Here is a 14,489-nt window from a genome sequence, read left to right as displayed (position 1 = left end):
AATGTTGTGGTAGTTTCAGGTGAACAAATAAAAACAAATTTTTTAAAAAGAATGTTTTCCTCCTGTTTTCCAGTCCACTTTGTCAACTGCCAGAGGTGTGAAAGCCACACACTGTTTTTTGTGGACTTTGCTCCCCGAAATACAACAATCTCTTTCCTGTTGCCATGGGTGGGAGGGGCAGTAATCAGACCCCAGGATTTTCCTCATTCCCTTGTTAGGGCGGTAAACACAGGGAAACTAGCTTAGTCCGCTCTTAAGTGTCCTCTTGGAATAAAAGGTGTCATTCTGGCTCTCAGCATGGGTCTTGAAGTATACATGGATCTGGCCTGGCATACCTGCTAACATTTACTCATCCAATTGTCAGAAAACTTGGACTGGGCGACAGGAATGGAATTTTTCTTTTTTCTTCCCTTTGGATAAATGTGTCACGGTGCCATGCTGTTGTGACAGATGGAAAAATCCTATGTAGGGCACGCAGGAAGGGCTCCGAGGGCCCGCCTGGCACAGTGGGTGGATGGGAACCCATCTCTCCTCTCAGTGAGTTACCCATATGCACTTCCTGAAAAGACCGTTCCTGTTTGAATGTCTGGGTTATAAAACCGGAGAGTTCACCATTCCCGCTGAGAGGTTCCCTGCAGCCTGGAACGGAAGGAGCCAGAGGCACCGAGGAAAACCCTTTCTCCCCCAGGGCTCTGCCCACCAAGCATGCTGCACTCGGGTGAGGACCCTGTAGGACTCGCTGGGCCTGGTGGGTGGGGCTGCGGTTCCGGGTGTCCAGCTCCGGGTGTGTGCTCGGCCTGGGGTCGCTGTCCACCTGGCAAATCGGGGCGTGGCCGCCCACACCTTCCCCAACGGAGCCTCCTTTCCTCTACACCCCTTCGCCCCCCGCCACCCACCGTCCGCCCGGCAGACTGATAACGAGATCCCACCCGTCCACAGGGTCAGTGACCGGTCCTGGGCGTCCTCCGGGGCTCACCCTGGGAACCTGGTGCTCCTACTCTGTGTTCAAACCCACACGCGTCCGGCAGACTAGGGCTCACCCTTCCCTGGACTCGCGGGCCAGACCCAGGGGCAGAGAAAGCGCAGCCTCCCCATTCCGTTGCTGGGGAGGGAGAGCGAGGGATGCCCAGGCTTCCGGCTCTCATCACTACCGCGGCGCGGATCCCTGCTCACGGCCACCCGCGGCGCGCCCAGGAACCAGGAAAGATGAGCACCCTTCTCGGGTTTTCGTGTCCTGGCGGGAGCGGCGCCAGCGAGGCAGGGACCCCGGGGTACCCCCAGTGAGGGGGCTGCGCGCCCCGCCCCTCCTGGCCCGAAGCATCACGTGGCCCGCGGCGCCCCCGCGGGCCGGTCACGTGACAGCCGCGCCGTTGCCCAGGCAGCGGCTGCGGCTGGGCGGCGGGGGGGCGGGGCAGCCGGCGGGGGCGGGGCCCGGGGGACCCCGCGGGACTGGCGGAAGGAGGGAGGGGGCCGCGCTCGGGGCCCCGGCCGGGCCACCGGGCCACGCCAGCGCCGCCAGCCGCGCGCCCGAGCCGGAGTCGGGCCGGGAGAGCAGAGCAAAGATCGGTGAGTGCTCACTGCGGGTGTCGGGCGAGGGCGGCGGGATCTCCGCCCCGGCGGGGGGCGGGGGCGACCGGAATTGCACCCGGAGACCCCAGCTTCTTCCTGGGCAGGCCTACGGGATGACTGTGAGGTTGGGACCCCAAGCCCGCGAGATCCCCGGGCGGGGTGCGGAGCCGCCAGGATGACTGGGAGGTTATACGCGGAGAGATGCGGGCCGCATGCAGGTCCCTCGGCTGCTAGGGAGTGCTGACGGGAAGGAACAGGGTTGCAGGCGGGTTCCTCCAGGGAGACTCAGGGGAGGAGGGGAGCTGGGCCCTCCCGTGTGCGGGTGTGACAGAAAGAGTCAGAAACAGCCGTTTCTGCGGGGCACTCGCCATTGCTCATGCCCCAGATGTTTAAGGGAACTTCACAGTCAAACCCCCAAACCCACCCCCTGGAAATGTTTCCCACGGCCAGAGACAGCGTCATGGTAATTCTACGAGATCTCTTTTCTCTGACCGCCCCTTATATAAAAACAAAACCAAAAGACGACAAGGTTCGGCCAGGAGAGCATCCTCTGGCTCCTCTGCCACCTGACAGAAAGGTCAGGCTCCATCTTGCCCCGCCCCACCCGCTGCCTGAGCCGAGCCCTGGAGTCTGAGGACCAGACTCTGCCTCTGGGGGAGGCCGGGTGGGCAGGAGGCTTGGCCCGGGGTAGGACTCTGGGGCTGGGGGGCCGCGGATGGGTTTTAATCCAGTCTGAGCTGCTCCCTCTGCAGGAAGTGGTTTCTCTGTCCTCGGGACCCACAGGCCCACCTCACCACCCCAGCTCCAAGCAGACAACCCTTCCCAAATCCTGCCACTGGAGACATCAGTAGAGCTGAGGCTGCCCCCGCCACTGCCCAGGCCACCGTCAGCCCTCACTGCCCATGAAGTTCTCCACTCTCCAACTTGGGCTCAGCTCACCTTCACTAGTGGTCCCCATCTCCACCCCATTCATCTCTCTGGAGGCCACCAGGCCTTCCTGCCCTTCCCAGTTGGCCAAGTGTTTGAGCACACAGACCAGATGGAGCCCCACTGGCTCCCTCACTAACTCCTCCCAAGCCCGAGCATCTGGGCAGCTCTGGGCAGCGCCAGGGCAAGTCCAGCACAGTCCTACCACCTGGGCCGCACGTACTCCCTGAATCTTGCTTCCACCACGGCTCCCCTGGCCCCTCTGCAGCCAGCCTTCCTGCCCTGCCTCTCAGACCCTCCCCAAGTGGGCACCATCTTGTCTTTGCAGGAGGGTCCCTCTTTGCCAACACTATCTTTACCAACTGTGTCCTGGTCCCTGCTCCCTTGCAGGGACCGTCTCCTGGCCCAAGAGTAGAGGCAGCCAGCCAGCGCCTTGTCCACCCCGTCAGCCCTCACACCAGCTCCACTACAGCAGCATTTAACTAACTGGACAAGAATCTCCCCCAACTTAGGCCACTCCCCCACTGAACATCCTCATCTTTCATCTTTGATCCTTAAGTACCAAATGCAGTCTTACCTTAGGGCCCAGGAAGCGTTTACTGGATGCAGGACAGAGGATGGATCCTCTGAGGGGGCAAAGATTGTGCCTTTTACCCTTCCAGAGGCTGGACAGTGTCTTCATCAACCCCATGGGCTCACTTCTGTTATGTAGTGGAGCAAAAAGAGGTGAAAAAAAATGCATTTCCCAATGATGCCATTCTAAATTATTTGGAGCCAGCCAATGGATTGGTTAGTGAACATTTCTCCAAATTCTCCCCAAGGGAAGGGACATTCCTGTGATTGAAGTGCTCACAAGCTGTGCTGCTAGCTGCAGGTGTGGGTGGGGGCCGGGGTGGTGGTAACCAAGTTTCCAAGTCGGCCCTCTTGTAAATGACCTAGTAATTGGCACACCCGGGCAGAAAAAGAAGAGCACAGAGCTGTTCTCTGGGGACCCTGTTGGTCAGTAAAAGCTGTGCCTCCATGGCCTGGTGCAAAACAAAGAGGAAGGGACCCCCAAAAAGAGAGAGCCTCTCCCCTCCCCAGGACCTTCCCAGAGAATCCACTTAGGGACTGGCATGGGCAGACCAAGTTTGGGGCATTTCCTCAGCCACGGACCCTGGTAAACACCCTCTATCCCGCCCACCCACCCCCAACCTGGCTGGCTCCCTGGGACCTAGGAACGCTGATCTGTTTGTAATAGCCTTAAGTAGGCTTTTCACTGGGCCCATGCAGGCCTGAAGGTACAAGTTAATATCTGATGCTAAGTGAGCTGTGAGGTGCCTGTGCCCTTGAAACCTGCCCTACAGATTAATTAGAGCTGATCCTGAGGGCTGCTGCAGGGCCAGCCCCTTGGGCCACACAAGACCGCCAATCTCCTATTTGGATTAGTGGAGATTTGAGTTTAAATTCACAAATCTCGAAAGATCAGCCCTTCTGATCTTCATCCTGTGTTACTGTCAAACCACATGTCTACTGGGATGACTCGAGGGGTCTCCAGCCTCCATTTCTTAAAAAGAAAAGGATAAACCCCCAAACCATGTTCGTGTCAATTGGCCAATTTGATTTTTCATTTTGCTAAAGGTTTCCACTGCACCCTGGATGTAGCTTCAGCAAGCTATAAATCAATTATTTTCAGGGTGAACTGTGCTGATTTAAATTGAAGTGAGATTTGAGAAATTAGCAGCTGCGTGGAAACACTGATTTCATGGTTGGCACCTGGCTGTTGGAAAGCAATTTGGAGTCTTTGGGCTCCATTCTCTTGTTTAAGACCCCAATAGGGTGGAGAAGGCAATGGCAACCCACTCCAGGATTCTTGCCTGGAGAATCCCATGGACAGAGGAGCCTGGTGGGCTACAGTCCATGGGGTCACAGAGTTGGACACGACTGAGCGACTAACAGGATGGGCATGTCTCCACGTGAAGATGAACAAGTTGGAAAAGTCAGGTGTTGTGCTTAGAATTGCACGGCTGGGTCAAATCCAGAAGTATCAGGTCCTAGAGGCTTCCAAAACGCTACAGCCCCCTTCTTGAAGGTAGGCGTTTAGGTGCTTTCGGCCAGCCTTGGAATTCTGTTCACCCAAGAGCCATGCTCAGTTGGAGCTTTTCTGAGCTCAGGAGAGGAGACCAGATACCAGCTTTGTGGAGGAACACTGGACACTGAGGTGGGTCCTAAAGATGCACCCGCTTGACCCCTCTTTCCCACAGGTGGTCCCTACATTCCTGTGTGGGGACAAGCCTCAGAGGCCAGGGCCCCACCCTCGTGCACCCCTGGATCCCATGGCCTTGGCACAGGGTGTATATAGGGGGCCCCCAGGGAAGGTAGAAGGGACTTGGGAGTCTGGCTTCTCCACGCTTGGGGGACCCTTGGGTATATCTGAGTGTCTCTCCTGCCCCCAGCCTGGCCCCCACCATGAGCGCCGAGCTCAACGTGCCTGTGGACCCCTCTGCTCCCGCCTGCTCAGAACCCGGCCACAAGGGCATGGATTACCGGGACTGGGTTCGCCGCAGCTACCTGGAACTGGTCACCTCCAACCACCACTCCGTGCAGGCACTCTCCTGGAGGAAGCTCTACCTTAGTAGGGCCAAGCTAAAGGCCTCCAGCCGGACGTCTGCCCTCCTCTCGGGCTTTGCCATGGTGAGTGGAAACACGTGGTGGGAAATAACAGCCAGTAAGGTGGGCTTCTGCTCACTGAAATCCTGTGATGCTTCAGGGAGCAAAGCCCACCCTCTGGGCCCTGCTAGCAGCCAGGATGGACCACTAGGGAAGTCTCTGTGCAGAGACTTCCCTGGAGGTCCAGGGGCTAAGACTGCACTGTCAATGCAGGGGGGCCTGGGTTCAATCCCTGGTCAGGGAACTAGATCCCACAGGCTGCAACTTAAGATCCCAGATGCTGCAACTAAGACCCCTCCCCCACCCCACCCTCCAATAAAAGTCTCCGCCCAGGTCCCACCCCCTCCAAGGGGATTGGTCTGGCAACAGGAAGGGCGACCTGGGGCACAAGCCCTCAGAAGGCCCCCAAGAGTTTGGGAATGTGAGCAGGAACTGCGGAACGGGCCGGTTTGCTCAGTGTAACCCAGCTGGGCACGCACACGCTCCCCCGAAGTGATGAAGTGGAGCCTCTGGCCTGACTCCTGGCTGCCTGGTTATGCTTTCCTTCTGAGTCACCCCCCAGGGCAAGTCTGTCTGGGGAGGAACCGCGGGAAGGGCCGAAGCCCGCAGACCTCATCCCTCCGGGGATCGCCCCAGAGCACAGGGATGTCAGGATCCCAGTGAGAACTGCGGCCACCGCTCCTCCTCTGTTGTCTGCCAGCAAGTCCTATTGGGCTGGAAGCAATTCTTTTTTTTTTTTTTTTAACGTGGAAACAATTGTTTTCCCGTAACCTAGAGCGTCAGTTGTCCAGTGGGTCCGCAGAAAATCGAAAGGTGTCTGAGAGAACCAGTGTGACCACTCCCCTGCCAAGGGCCTGCCAGACAGGGGCGCTGGTCACCCTCGGAGAAATGAGACATTGTGTAGTCAGGGTGTGACTTCGTACAGGGCGGGGCAGTGGTCACCACATTTAGAGGGCATGCAATCTGGGTTCAGGTCTGTGGTTTAAAGCAAACGCTGATTCAGGTCTTGCAAATTATCTTTTAAAAAACAGGGTCTTCCCTGATGGTCCAGTGGCTAAGACAGCTCCCAAAGCAAGGGGCCCGGGTTTGATCCGTGGACGGGGAACCACATCCCACAAGCCACAACTAAAGATCCTGCATGCCACAGCTAAGGCCCAGCACTGCCATATAAATACATATTAAAAACAAAAAATTACAAAAGTGTCCAATCACATGGGGCAAAATTTTGGCTCAAAATGATTTTCTTTCATCACAGTAAAAAAGGAATATTTTCTCAAGCTTAATTTTAAGAAATATGCAAGAGAATTTTCGATGTCAGTATTAAAATGAGATCTTGGACTTCCCTGGTGGTCCAGTGGCAAAGACTATGCTCCCAGTGCAGGGGGTGGGGTGGCGCGGTTTGATCCCTGGGTGGGGAACTAGATCCCTGCGGAGCCAAATAAATATTTTAAAAATTAAATTTTGTTTTCTACCTTCACAGAAGAATTATAGTACTGCATTAAGTTTTTCTGGACTGTAAATATATATAGCTTTTATCTTTGGAAAACTAACTCTGAGAAGCACTGCCCAATTGAATGCAGTAGGATGGTTTTCATTCTGTGTGGGGCCCAGGTCTTGGAAATCACTTCCTGTCTGTGGGCGGTCTCTTGAGACTCCAGTTTGGATTTCCAAGTTTAGGGAAGTCACTTTTTCCAACAAAATGCTCACCCAAGTTGAAGGTTACATTGAAGTTTGAAAACAAGCCCTATGAAGCTACAAAACAAAGAGTGAATCCTGGAGGATTAGTTTGAGACTTAACTGCAGGCTTCAGGGGTGTGAAGTGGCCTGAGAATGGGAGCAGTGACCTTTGAGAGGCAGGGGTGGAAATAAAAATGCATTTTCTCAGCTTTCATGGAGTATCTCCTCTGTATCAGCCAGTACTCCCTTTAAGCCGGCGGGGACACATTTCAGAAACCACACAGACCCCAGTAAATCAGATAATTGTTCAGACTGCAAAGCCACCTAGGAGAAAGAAGTGATGAATACTGATCATCAGCCAGTATTTCTGCTGTGGAAACTATAGCTGAATTAGGACGGGGTCATGGAAAAATGAACAGGCGGTGCTCCACGCGGAGTCTATTCTGTGTATCTTGTTGTCACTCAGTCACGTCCGGCTCTTTGCGGCTCTCTGTATTATGTATTCCCTAATTAGAATTGCAAAGCTGGTCCCTTGTCCAGCAGGTGCTCACGCCTGACCTTAAGCTTATTTCTTCATGTTTATCGTGCCCCTAACACAGAAAACCTGTGATCCGAGGCCTGTGATAAAATATCTACATAAATACACTGAAATATGGCCTTTGGCCTTTTCTCCTGCAGTGGAACAAAACTGCTTTCCTTGCTGGCCTTTTAATCATTTTTGTTTCTTATCTCTGCACCCTCTGAGGTTCACAACATCCTTTTTTGTTGGGTCATGTTCTTTGTGGTCACAAGAGCCTACCCAGGCTACCAGGGCGCTGAGAAAGGACCACCCCTCCCTCACCTTGGCAATGTGGCCACCAATGTGGCTCTTTGGAGCAATAATCATTGCAGAGTTTCCATTCAAGCTGTGGTCCACTAGGACTGACATTATCTTTTTCCCTACCAAGGGTTCCATCTCCACTGAGGACAGAATGAGGGGATAAGGTAATAGTTGCTAGAAGTTGTGAAATCTTTTTTGTAAATTTCTTAAAACTAGGATGGCTCTGGGAGTTCTCTGGCGGTCCAGTGGTCAGTGATTGGGACTCTGGCACCTTTTTTTTTTTTTGGCTGGTGTGGCCCTGGGTTCAATCCCTGGTCAGGGAACTAAGATCCCACAAGCTGCACAGTTTAGGGAGAAAAAAAAACAAAACAGGGATGGCTTAGATCTAGGAGACAGTGAGTGGAAGAGCCTTCTTCTGGCTTCTCTCTGCCTCCCTGCTCCTACTGTCTTAATGGGTCTGGTTTCTTATCGTTGGGTACTTGAGAGAAAGCCCTTGGTGAGCCAAGACTAGGTCTGCAGAGCTGGGGTAGAGTGTGGGCTGCAGGGAGCCATCCCAAGTGGACTGGGTGTGACCTGGGGAAGCATGGCAGGAGCTTGGCGCCCAGTCTGGATTTTGAAAGCCCCTTAGGGCTTCTGGTGAGCAAGTCTCAGCCTAAATAGACACCCACTGCTACAGAGATAGAGAGAAGGCAATGGCAACCCACTCCAGTACTCTTGCCTGGGAAATCCCATGGACGGAGGAGCCTGGTAGGCTACAGTCCATTGGGTTGTGAACAGCCGGACATGACTGAGCGACTTACTTTCACTTTTCACTTTCATGTGCTGGAGAAGAAAATGGCAACCCACTCCAGTATTGTTGCCTGGAGAATCCCAGGGATGGGAGCCTGGTGGGCAGCTGTCTATGGGGTCGCAGAGTCGGACACAACTGACGTGACTTAGCAGCTACAGAGACAAGCTGGGGCTTCTGGTCCTTTGGTGGGCCTCTTATTCCCTTTCACTTAAAAGTGATTTATATGTTATTGAAGTGAATACACACACACGGTTTAAAACCCCAGCAGCCCCTGGTTCCCACCCCTGGAGGAGCCCCTCCTTCCCACCCCTGGAGGAGCCCCTCCGTCTCCACGTGGAATTCGGGAATTACTGTTTCTTACACTTGCTAGACATTACTTTGGCCTAGCTGTGACCGCTGCTGAAGATTCAGCTGTTTTCCCAGCCCAGGCCGTTTCCCAGCTTCCCCGTCTTGCCATTGTTCTCACATATATGGCTATTCCCGGCCTTTGGAGATGGGGCTGCTCCTTCCTGCTTTTGGTCTCAGCTGACAGAGGCACGCTGTGGCTTGTGTGAGTCTGTCCAGTGTACAGCTCTGAGTCTGGGGGTCATCAGGAGCCTCCATTTTTCCTTTTTTTTTTTTTTTAACCCCCTGAAAGGTCAGGTTGTTTGTTTTGAAAAGCAGCAGTTGTTGGCAGCTAAGTCCCACTGCAGCCTGTCTCTGCTATCAACAGCAGTGTTGCATTTTCCCAGGGAAGTGTGGCCTCTGCCCTGGGCTGGAGCTGGGCACCCCCAGTACTCCTCCGTCCACGGCACCCAGGGAGAGATCTCCGAGGGACCCAGTGCTTCTTTAGCCTTTTCTGTACTTTTTATATTGCCCTTAGATCTTCTCTAGCATATCAGAAAAAAGTTCACAATGTGTGAACGGGGGAGGAGAGTGCCCTCTGCTCTGTGGAGGCCCCGACTCAGCAGCCCCTCTGCCTTGCAGGTGGCCATGGTGGAGGTGCAGCTGGAGACGCAATACCAGTACCCGCGGCCGCTGCTCATTGCCTTCAGCGCCTGCACCACAGTGCTGGTGGCCGTGCACCTGTTCGCCCTGCTGATTAGCACGTGCATCCTGCCCAACGTGGAGGCCGTGAGCAACATCCACAACCTCAACTCCATCAGCGAGTCCCCACACGAGCGCATGCACCCCTACATCGAGCTGGCCTGGGGCTTCTCCACCGTGCTGGGCATCCTGCTCTTCCTGGCCGAGGTGGTGCTGCTCTGCTGGATCAAGTTCCTGCCCGTGGACGCACGCCACCAGCCGGGCCCCCCGCCCGGCCCCGGCGGCCACACGGGCTGGCAGGCCGCCCTGGTGTCCACCATCATCATGGTGCCCGTGGGCCTCATCTTCGTGGTCTTCACCATCCACTTCTACCGCTCGCTGGTGCGCCATAAGACCGAGCGGCACAACCGCGAGATCGAGGAGCTGCACAAGCTCAAGGTGCAGCTGGACGGGCACGAGCGCAGCCTGCAGGTGGTGTGAGCGCATGCGCTCCCAGGCGCGGCCGCCGCCGCAGTTGCGTCACTTGGCGTGGACCGGAACTCGCCTGCCTCCTGGACAGTTTCAGACACGCGGATGGCTAACCGGGCCGCCGAGTCTCTGCCAGACGGTTCTAGACCAAAGTTCTACTTCTGTCTTAATGCTGTTAAGACCTGGCTCGTTTTCCCTCAGAGGATGGTACTCTTCAGTTAAACGGGAGACTGATGGCTAAGAGCTCAGGGTAAAGAAAGGCTGAGTCCTTGGCCGTGGGGACTTCCTGAGGCAAGGAGGCCGGGCTCTGGGTTGTAACGAGTGGTCACGGGTCCCCTCAGAGACATGGACCGAGTGGCCAGCTCGGGGCGGGAGCCTGGCAGGGGCCTGGAGAGTCAAGGCAGCATCCTGAGTTCACGGAAGGGATTGCACCTTGACTCTGGAGCTGGGCTTGTGGCAGCCCCGGGGGGCATGAGTGATTCTACCACCCTGCTATGAATAGACTGGGCGCAGGATTAACGGCTTGGCCTGGTGCTTCCCTCCCTGCCCTGGAGGGAGTTGGGTGGCCTCGCTGTGGGGTGGGTGGGGGCAGGGAGGCAGGAACCTGGGTAGGGCAAGTCAGCCCAGCAAGTGCATCAGACTAGTCAGGCCTTGGATGAGATGTCCAAGGTCGGAGGCCTGTGGGGTCAAGAGGCCTGTCTCTAGGCATCCCAGGTGAGGTGCCCACTTGAGGTGGCTAACTGAGGGGTGACCTGAAGCAGCCTGGGCTCGAATTCTCTTCCCAGACAGCAGGATCCCTGGTCATACTGACCCAGCGAGGCCACCAGGTTGGGGAAGGGGCCCACAGTCCAGAGAGGTCCTTCTCTCAACCCCAGACGGTCCTAAGCTGTCAGCCCTCAGAGCTGCGGTTACAGAGGGTGGGACACTGGCCAGGCAGCTGAGCTCACCCATCTCCCTCCTGCCTCTGGCCCCTGCTGTGGGAGGGGGGTGCCCTGGGGGACTTTCTGTCTAAACAAGGCCGTGGCCTGGCCTGGTCCATGGGTGGTGGTGTCAGAGGCCAGCCCTGGCCACATTTGGGTTCTGCTTATGACAGCAGGGAGGGCGAGGTCCCATGTAGTGCTCCCCAGGGGGCCCCCAGGCCTTCCGGCCACACCCCCCCAGCTCATACTTCTAGTCATGGTTTCTGGTGTTTTCCAGATGGCATCTAGTAGACCTGAGCCCATGTCTTGGGGCAGAACGCATACATGCTACAGCCCAGCTCATCTGTGAGCTTGCTGTGCCCTGAGCTGCTTTTAAGAACCACGTGTACATACTGGCCAGCAGCCGCCAGAGAGGGGTGCCTTTTCTTTTGTTTCCACAGTCATCGGACTTCATGCTCTGATGGCATTTCTGTCCACAGCCCAGTAGCTCTGTGGTGTCTGGGTTGTGTGTGCCAGGAAACGCTGGTGGGCCTGGCTGAGGTTTCTGAGACTGTGACATACTGTCGAGAACGTAAACCTTAACACATCACTCTGAAATGCTAACCACCAGTGCAAGTCGTGGCATTTACGGGGAGCCTGGATGTCGTGTCCTGTGGGGCCAGAGAGCCCTGGTGCCTTCCAAAGGGTGTGTCCCTCATATCCTCTGCTGACATCTGTCGTGACTTGCTTGCTCCCTGGCGCATGTCTCCTCTCCTCTGCTGGAGCCTTGTTGAAAAGGCTCGTCTGGTTTAATGTGTTTGCTTTGTGCAAGAAGGTCACTGGCATCACTGCAAGACCACCACTGTGTGTCCTGGTAGGGACTGGCTCCTCCCCACTGCTGGAGGGGGCAGCAACCCCTTCCTCTAGCCTGAGCCTTTTGAGAGAGGCCTCGCGGCGCTCACTGCGACCTACTCTCCTGGGCCGCCTGGCGCCCCTACCCTGTGAACCAGGCCCATGGAGTGCCCAGCTCCCTCACATCGTGGCAAGCACACCCCAGGTATCAGCCAGGAGCCCGCTGTTAATGCCTGGCCCATGGTGGTGGTGGAAGGGGAGCTTCCTAACCTGGCCACATCAGGGTCGCCTAGCTGCCAGGGGCAGTGGCAAACAGGTAGGGAAGATGCTGCATGACATGTTTTAGACACTGATTAGACACAGTGTTCTTGCAATTTCTTTTTTTCATCTGGCACGTTTTCCCGGCTCCAACCTTTCTAGTTCTCAGAGGTATGGAGCAAACAGTTTCTGTGAGAACAGAGCTGACCACGGGTTGGGGACTGGTGATGGGGGTCACTCTGAGTAGCCCAGAGCATCCTCTGAGGCTGGAGAGTAAGCTATTTGGAGCTGCAGCAGGGCAGTCTGGGAAGGAGAGGGAAGCATATTCACAGGCTAGAAATTCGGTTCCTGGAGGTTTAGCCTGATTGTGAAGAGGGTTCCGAGTACAGTGGCCTCTCTGGTGAGAGGAGCGGTGTGGGCTTGCCCTATTTTCTTCTGAAAGGAGCCTTCCTGGTGCTCATAAAACAAATGCCCGCAGATATACACAGAGGCCATTTCCAAAGTGGAACACAGTCTCCATTTAGTACCTGACCAGAAGCAAACTCACAGTTTCTATTTTGGACAAACTGCCAGGGCAGAATGTATTTCAGTGTCTTCTAGGAAGGTGCATGCAGGACAAAACCACACAAGCCTGAGTGGATTGAGGTTCCTCTACAGACCTTATCTGTCTTGTGCTGAGAAATGCACTATGCATGACGTCATGGAGACCACATGTGGTGTACACCCTGCCCCCGTCCTATATATGGATTTTTAAAAAACTGTTGCCCTGGATTGAACTGAATAAATCTATAACTTGCTCTCTGCTCTTGGTGGGAGGCCGTAGGGAGAGGGGATGCTCAAAAGCCCCTCCTCCAACCACTGGTCACCAGTGTCCCAACAGGCTCCCAGGTGAGGGAGGTAGAGGCCCCCTTATTGGAAACTTTTGTCCTTTACTAACAACATTTTTTACTTGTTTTTTTTTTGGCATACTGTGCAGTATATGGGATCTTGGCTCCCAACCAGGGATTGATATCATGCCCCCTCGCAGTGGAAGCACAGAGTATTAACCACTGGCCCACCAGGGAAGTCCCTGTTATTGTTCTTAATGTTCTGGCACTTCAACCCAGAGGGCCAGCCTGTCTCTGCAGCACAAGATCACTGGGCTGCAGTCGTCTTTTTTTTTGGCGGGGGTGGGGGAAGGCCAGAAAAGGCCTGGGCTCAGCGCAGAGCTTTAGGCCAGCAAGCCTATTCTGACCATTTCCCGCATGTGCTCAACCAGCCTGCAGAGACGGTCCCGACTTGGATGCCTCCGGAAGGGCAAAGGGAGAGAAGGGACAGACCAAAGCTGGAGACTCCTCACTAGGTCCATTAAGACCCTGCTGAGCTGTCTTTCCAGCCCCTGCCATCCCTCTCAGGCTGCTGGGGACACAGGCGGGTTTTGCACCCGTCTCTGCAGGAAGAGCCTAGAGGACACTGCCTGGCCTCAGCTCAAACGGGGCCCTCTACTGGTGGAGCAACCTGCAGGCTCCATCCAGGGGCCAGGATGCCCCAAGGCCCAGCCTGTCAAGCCCCCAGCGAGCAGAACACCAGGTCGGTGTTCCTGCTTGGAAACCGATGTGGCAAAATGGGCTGGAATTCTGGCTGCCTTGCCCAAATGCCACCCTGAAGGGTGTGGCGGCTAGCAGGGAGGTCACAGTACCTAAGAAACAGCAGTCCCCCACCAGAAGAGGTGTCTGGGAGCCCACTGCCCCCCATGGCCGGCCGCTGGGCCCACTCAGTCCTTCTGTTGGGTCTCTGCCAGGGCCACTACGCAGACAGTGCAGGGTGGCCAGTGGCTCTGCACTCCTGACAGCTCTTAGAAAGTTCCAGAGTGACCGTGAAAACCAGTGCTGTGAATGTCTCCAGGCTGTGATGGGGCGCTGGTCCCCTAAGTTTGGCTCCTAGCATGTGGCTGGTGGACCAGGTATATCATCATATAAGCAGCAGACCACCAGGCTGGCCCCCCAGCCTGCACCGCCATGCCTTCCGCCTCCACAGGCTGCTCCTCACCTGGCCACGGGGGACAGCCGCCTGCCCAGGTTACCACCTCGTAGCACTGGTGCCAGGTAGGAGCCACCCTGTGCTGTCCTGAGCTGAGGAGACTCCTCCACAATTTCTAACATCACTGGGGGTGGGGGGCCCAGGCTCCCAGCAGACTGCCCCATCACCACACCCCACACCCCATGGGGTCAAGCATGACCTGGGCAGAGCCAGCTCAGAAGCTGTCAGCAGTCCTGATGTCTGAAACAATAACCACCTCACATCCTCTACCAATCCACTCTCCAATCCAACACGAAGTGATTCCTAAACCAGGGGCCTGGGAGCTCCCTGGCAGTCCAGTGGTTAGGACTCATCACGTTCACTTGCAGTGGTGTAGATTCAACCCTCAGGTCGGGGAACTAAGATCCTGCAAGCTGCGTGGCACGGCCAAAAGTAAATAAGTAAAATAGTAACTAAATGCGGGGCCTGCAGGCTGGGAGGTTCTGCAACCTTGTTAAGTTATTGTTCAGTGGCTCAGTCGGGTCCGACTCTTTGT

At 55.7% G+C, this 14,489-nt stretch overlaps 1 protein-coding gene across 3 annotated transcripts; it reads left to right on the top strand.

Annotated features, from left to right (window-relative positions):
• The first annotated feature begins 496 nt into the window (after window positions 1–496).
• ORAI2 (ORAI calcium release-activated calcium modulator 2) lies at window positions 497–12,732 on the top strand. 3 transcript variants are annotated; one of them, XM_040261696.1, is made up of 3 exons: window positions 497–718; window positions 4,932–5,169; window positions 9,399–12,732. In XM_040261696.1, exons 2-3 carry the CDS (start codon window positions 4,945–4,947, stop codon window positions 9,936–9,938), a joined length of 765 nt encoding a protein of 254 aa, XP_040117630.1. In that variant the 5' UTR covers window positions 497–718; window positions 4,932–4,944; the 3' UTR covers window positions 9,939–12,732. The 3 variants fall into 3 exon arrangements, with proteins under 3 accessions (XP_040117630.1, XP_040117624.1, XP_040117626.1); XM_040261690.1 differs by lacking the exon at window positions 497–718 and adding an exon at window positions 1,465–1,566; XM_040261692.1 differs by lacking the exon at window positions 497–718 and adding an exon at window positions 1,603–4,696.
• The last annotated feature ends 1,757 nt before the right edge of the window (window positions 12,733–14,489 follow it).

Source organism: Oryx dammah, unplaced genomic scaffold (assembly GCF_014754425.2).
Source record: "Oryx dammah isolate SB20612 unplaced genomic scaffold, SCBI_Odam_1.1 HiC_scaffold_2, whole genome shotgun sequence".
NCBI lineage: Eukaryota > Metazoa > Chordata > Mammalia > Artiodactyla > Bovidae > Oryx > Oryx dammah.
The sequence above is the reverse complement of the archived record's forward strand: the minus strand, read 5'-3'. Positions and strand labels throughout refer to the sequence as shown.

What these genes read in the sequence shown, in the direction of transcription:
- ORAI2 (XM_040261696.1), top strand. Translation starts at nt 4,945, where the DNA reads ATGAGCGCCGAGCTCAACGTGCCTGTGGACCCCTCTGCTCCCGCCTGC. An exon ending in TCCTCTCGGGCTTTGCCATG is followed by an intron (nt 5,170 to 9,398) that starts GTGAGTGGAAAC and finishes TCTGCCTTGCAG; the next exon opens with GTGGCCATGGTGGAGGTGCA.